The 6000-nt window shown below is 65.5% G+C and overlaps 1 protein-coding gene across 1 annotated transcript in view; it reads left to right on the forward strand.

Moving 5' to 3' along the window:
* The window catches only part of LOC119090550 (neuronal calcium sensor 2), a gene marked incomplete at its 3' end in the record, with an annotated part of 32979 nt that extends 27377 nt beyond the window's left edge, over positions 1–5602 (forward strand). The window contains 1 exon segment of the mRNA XM_037213372.1: positions 5479–5602. Coding sequence (XP_037069267.1) covers positions 5492–5602 — 111 coding nt within the window.
* Positions 5603–6000: the final 398 nt, after the last annotated feature.

Genomic DNA, 6000 nt, shown 5'->3' on the forward strand with positions numbered 1-6000 from the left:
GTCGTTCCGCTGTAAAACGCCTTTGTTTGTGCTAGACCTGCTGTTCGCGTAAGAACCAAAACAAAAACCGGTTGCAAGCTGTTTGGACGCGGCGTAATTATTTACAGACGTTTATCCAGTTGGCTCCTAGTGGGCTTTGTTTGGGCCCCGTGCGCCGTAAGGCTACTTTGAGCCAATGGAAGGATCAGCAGTTCAGCCCTGTCTTAAAAATGAGGCCTCCTGTGAGGCGCCACCTTTTCCGTAGGCGGCGGGGGGGGGGGGGGGGGCTGAGTGCTCCAATGCTCCTGCGGGGAATAACCAGAACAGTTGACGCGCCCGTGAGTTCAGTTATTAACTCTTATTAAGCCCAATTACGCCCGTAAATCCAATTACTGACTTTAAATGAGGCGCTGTCACTATGTCTTTTATATTGTTTGCACATGTTAACTTTTGGACATCTGTTCACGATTTAGTCGCATTTTGCTTCTAACTTTGTCCTATGCCCGTTGGTGGCATGATCGCCTCTCAGGCAGTTCCAGGTGTAATTCGCCTGATGCAGGTCACCGACGGAGAGGCGGTCCGGGACCAGGTCGCATATCCCCCGGTAAATCTCACCCGTCAGTAGGATCCTATCTAGATGCAGACCCAGATCATTTCAGTTCTGCAAGCTTCCTTTCCAAGCAAAGGAAGACGGGGCCTTTCGGTGGTCAGTGTCTATCATGGACGCGCTTTTTCATATTTGGGCGCGCTTTTTCATGTTTGGGAAGCTTGTTCCTGCATATACGTTTCTGTGCCTGCCTGTGTCCGCGTCTCTGTGAGAGAGTCCTCGGCGTTCTTAGCATTCTAAAATACGAAGCAGCCATCAGGGGAGCCCTTTCAGATTGTAGCTGCATCAGCAGCCCTATACTTTGCATCTTATTTTAGAACCCATGACAAGCTCAAACAAAAATGAAGCAAACAAGGTTGGTAGCTAAGCACGGGTCCAAATCGTAATCCTCGTCAATTTCACAATTTGCGGAATTTTAGGCGGTGGGGGAGGGGGGCATTTGACTGGTATCTGCCAAACGATATCGCACCCAGCGGGGAAGGAAACGGCCTGGCCAGCACAGATCCTTTCGACTGCACCGTCCACGTCGCCGGCGCCCTCCTCCTGCTTCGCGTCTCGGCCATTTTCTGACTCCCCGGCCGGCAGCGCGGCCGCCCGCTCAGCTCTTATGACGTTCTCCCTTTGTTGGCCGCAATAATTTCCGGCCCATTGTGGCTTGCTGTCGGCTCACCGTTCCCACATGACGCGCGGCCAGTCACGGGACGCCGGAGGCGGGCGAGACGGGCCGGAGGCGGGTCACGCCCGCCGGAGTCACGGGGCCACGTCCGCTGGAGTCACGCGAGTCACGGCCGCCGCCGCCGGCGGTCCCGGCGCCCCGCCGGCGGGTCGCGTGACTCACGAGGCGGGATGGAAGACGCCGCCGCCGCCGCCGCCGCCGCCGCCGCCACCGGCAGCGCCTGCAGGGCCCGCCCCGCGCCAGATCCTGTCACGGGGAATGGTCGCGACCGTGGGGTGGGAGGGGGGGGGGGGGGGCGGCATGCCAGGCCACGGTCGTGGGATAGGTGACACATCGTTAGGTGGCAGCCACCGGAATGATGACGCATCACCAACAGCCGAGCCGGAATTGTGATACAAGAGGAGACAACGCCATGTTGTGTTCGTGGTTTACGTGACACGCTGAGTCACGATCATATCCGCTGGGCGTGTTCAGCACCAAGTGGCGGTCACATGCGCCGCTTGTGACCTACACGGCAACCACGGTCACTCGCTCAGTGTGTCCTCACCTATAAGGCAAACACGGTCGCGTGTTCAGCGTATGACTTCTGCAACAACCGCAGTCACGTGTTCAGCTTCTAACCTCTGCTTCGGTCGCAGTTGTGTGCTCGGTGTATGACCTCTGTGGCAGCCACGGTCGCGTGCTCAGCGTATGACCTCTGCGGCAGTCGCAGTGGTGTGATCAGTGAGTGACCTCTGTGGCAGCCACGGTCGCGTGCTCAGCGTGCGACTTCTGCAGCAGTCGCAGTTGCGTGCTCAGTGAGTGACCTCATCCCCCGGCGCCCGCCTGTGCGGCTGGCTGGTGACGCAGCGCGGCTGGCCTCGGCATCCCCTCCCGGACACGTGCGCCGGCCGTGTCCGGCGCTGCGCCCACGCACACCTCGCGGTCCGCCCGGCTCAGCGGCGGCGACCGGGCGGCCTCGCTCGCCCCGTCTCGCTGGCCCTCCGCCGGGCCGGCAGGAGTTCATCCGTTCTGGGGAGAGCCGGCCGGCTCTGACGGACGGACGTCGAGCCCTGGGACGCGGTCCGTCGGCCGCGCCGTGCTGCGACGCCGAGATGTCGGCATGGGGCGAGCGGCTGGGGCTGGCGGCGGGCGCTCGCTCGCGAGGCGCCGCGACCGGCCGGTCCGCGCGGGGGCGGAGAGCTCGGGCGCCGCGGCGCTCGTGCCGGCCCGCCCAGGTGCGGCTGGGTCGTGTCAGTCGGCCGGTGTCGGTTTATATGACCGGTGTTTATGTCGTGGCGGCCGTGCCAGCGGCGCCGGCCGTCGCCGCACCTGCGAGGCCCGAACGGCGGCGCTCGCTCACGAGCGGGCGTGACCCACCGGCCGGGCCGTGACTCGCTCGAGACGGCGGTAGGCTCGGTTGGCCGGGATGGCGCGCCAGGTCGATGGGTTCGCCTAACGATCGGCTCCTCTCGGCCGCGCGACAAGGTCGTCTGTCGCCAGAGGGCGTTGCGAGGCGCCGGCCGGCCCGGCGGGGCCCGGTCCCGCTTGTCGGCCGGCTCCGTAGCTGGAGGAGCTCGTGCGGCGTGCGCCTGACCCCCCCCCCCAGGCTCGCCGTCGCCGGCCTCTAACGCCGCCCGCTCCTCGTCGACCTGCACCTGCAGTGCGCCAGTCCGCCACGGCGCCGCGTTGGCGGCACCGACCCCCCGCCGCGGGGTTGTCCCCACGCCACGCTCGGTGTTCGTGACGGGACGCTGGCCGACCGCCCGGCGGCTGACGAGTGGCCCCCGCGCGGCACCGGCGCCGGCCTTTCAACTCCGTGTGATGTCGGCAGTTTGTCGTCTGGGCTGTCGCGGGCGCCGCCGTTCTCAGGCCGTGCCGGCCGGCCGCCTGCTGCGTCCCACGCTGCAGCGCCAGCCCCATGCGATGCAGTGCCCGCCGCTGTGGTCGCGCGGTTCCGTGCCCCGTCGGCGGCTCGCGGTGTTTCGTTGTGGGGTGATTGCCGGGGGTGCGGGTGCTACCCTCCCATCCGCGGCGGGATCAGCCAGCTTACCACAGTGGGTGACGTTCGCCATAATTGATCGGCCGTGGCTGGCTGCTGGCGGCGATTTCCACTGCCCATTGCATTGTGTCCGATAAGCGCCCGGTGCATTGTGTCCGATAAGCTCCCGCGACTGGTACGCGTGTGTGGGCGCTGCTCGTCCGCCCGCCGTTTTCCATCAACAACGCCCAATGCAGTGCGGCCCGTCGCTCGCTCAGGACGATGATAAAACACGTTTCAGTGCAGTGATTAGCGCCATCAGTCGGCGGTGGCTGGGCGAGTCTGTCCGCCGCAGTGTGTTAGCCTCGGCTCCTCGGCCGGCCGCGGCGGGGTCGGCGCCGCCGAGGAGCCGATTCGACCGGGCCAGACGCGGGTCAATAGGCGGGGCGGGGCGGGCCGGCTCGTCGCGGGGCCAGATTGATATCCCGCCCTCGGTGACGTCACGGCGCGCCGTCCCGCGGGAAATCACGGCGCGCTCCCGGCGGCGACGCGGTCCGTGACCTGACCGGGCGGCCCGGCCGGCTCCCGGAGCGGGTCTGCCCGGCTGCCGAAGCGGGTCTGCCCGGCTCTCGGAGCGGCCCGGCCCGGCTCCCGGAGCGGCCCGGCCCGGCTCCCGGAGCGGCCTGGCCCGGCTCCCGGAGCGGGTCTGCCCGGCTGCCGAAGCGGGTCTGCCCGGCTCTCGGAGCGGCCCGGCCCGGCTCCCGGAGCGGCCCGGCTCGGCTCCCGGAGCGGGTCTGCCCGGCTTCCGGAGCGGCTCGACCAGATGTACGCTGGCGGCGGCCGACTGGAGCTTCCAGGAGACAGTGGCGGCTGGGCTGGGCTAGACTGGGTGGGGGTGGTCTGGTCTGGTCTGGTCTGGTCTGGTCTGGTCTGGCCTGGTCTGGCCTGGTCTGGTCTCCACCGCCGGCAGGGGGCTGCCGGAGGATTGGCCGCGAAGCGTTGTGGATTGGCACGATTCTTGAATTGCTGTTATGAATCGACAAAAGCGGAGACTTGTGTGAAGTTCTGTTTTTGTTCGGTTACCTGAGTGCGTGAGCTGATTTTGGGTGAACAAAGAAGTGGTGCCTCAGGCACGGCGTGCTCCACCTATTTTCAGACAGCTTCGTACATGACATTAGTTCAACACGTGACATGAGTAGCACGCCATGACCCAAGCATACCAGCACGCTAATCCCCTGATTTGTCCGTTTGTTTGGCGATGTGCGCTGCTAGAAATAGCCAAGTCCGTCGTATGCATACAGCTGCCAGCGCTCTTGGATGTCCATCACGCGCGCTATGACGATGACGTGATCCACACCAAGATAAACCGCTGGCCGCGGTTGCCCGTCAACAAATCGTTGCCCCAGTTCGACGGCGACACACCTCAGGCGCGTTTCCGCGAGCCGCGCCGCTCCCTCGGTCTCCCTACGAGAGGCATGCGGGCCGCTCCGCCGAGGCGTGCCGGCGGCTGTGCGCCGGCCGCCGGTCGGCGCCGGTTGTGTGCCGGCCATCTCGCCGGCGTGCGGCGCTGACGTGGACCGCTCCGTCAGGTCGATCCGCCGGCCGCCTGTTGCTCGGGCGACCGGCCCAACACGACCGCCGCCGCTGTCGGGAACGGTGGCCGCGCACGGCACGAGAGCGCCCGCGCCAACTGGCTCCTGCTCGGCTCGGGCTCGGGCTCGGGCTCCGGCTCCGGCTCGGGCTCGGGCTCGGGCTTGGGCTCGGGCTCGGGCTCGGGCTCGGGCTCGGGCTCGGGCTCGGGCTCGGGCTCGGGCTCGGGCTCGGGCTCGGGGTCCCGCCTGAGCGGGGATCGGTCCGGGCTGCGGCTGTGGCTCAGGCTAGCGACCGGATGTGGAGGTTGTAGAGGCCTAGGCGGGACGAAGCACGCCAGTGTGACCCTGAGTCATGCTCAGATCGATGACGGCTGGCGAGCCCGAGAACCGTAACGGAGAGCGAGTCGGCTTCCCGGCGGGAGGCCGTCGACCGTCGACGTCGACCGTCGACCGTCGATCGTCGACCGTTGACCGTAAGCCGTCGACCGTAGGCCGTCGACCGTCGACCGTCGACCGTCGGCCGTCGGTGGGGTCTGTGTGACTGTGTGCTCGTTCATTGACCTGGCTGTCTTGGTGCCCAGATCCAGCCGCCATCACCACCACCACCTGATGTTTCAGCTGGTGGCGGCGTTGTTTAACCGGCGTCTGTCCGTGTCTGTTTCAGATAAACGCCAGTCATGGGGTGCATGGGTAGCAAGCAGAAACTGTCCAAGGAGGACCTCGAGTTTCTCAAAGCCCACACCCGTTACGACGAGGCCACCATCAAGGAGTGGTACAAAGGATTCCGGGTAAGTCCTGTGGCATCGCTTAGGAAAAGCCTGCAATGCGGAAAACATTAGTATTCAGTACGCCAGCGCATTAGGCTATTCACAATGCCGATACCGGCGTCGCCGTCTGTGTTCGGATGGTATTGCCGCCGGGATGAATGACAGCACGCGGTCTAACTGATGTGTTGATATGTGTTGCAAAAACGCCGGAGGAAATTCAGATTGCCTGTCAGCCGAGCCAGCTGCCGCTCGTGGCTCACCAGCCGTTTGGCCGCACGCTCCGCTGGCGTGCCGCCGACCCCCCAAATGTCAAGGTCACCGATCTCCGCGGGCGCCGGGAGTCGCCCGCGTAATCAGCTGGCAGCGGCGTGCGGCGGCCCTCTGGAGGCCCGACGGCCCGCCGCTGCATTAATCTCGGC

Source organism: Pollicipes pollicipes, unplaced genomic scaffold (genome assembly GCF_011947565.3).
Source record: "Pollicipes pollicipes isolate AB1234 unplaced genomic scaffold, Ppol_2.1 Scaffold_3087;HRSCAF=3621_pilon_pilon_pilon, whole genome shotgun sequence".
Lineage (NCBI taxonomy): Eukaryota > Metazoa > Arthropoda > Thecostraca > Pollicipedomorpha > Pollicipedidae > Pollicipes > Pollicipes pollicipes.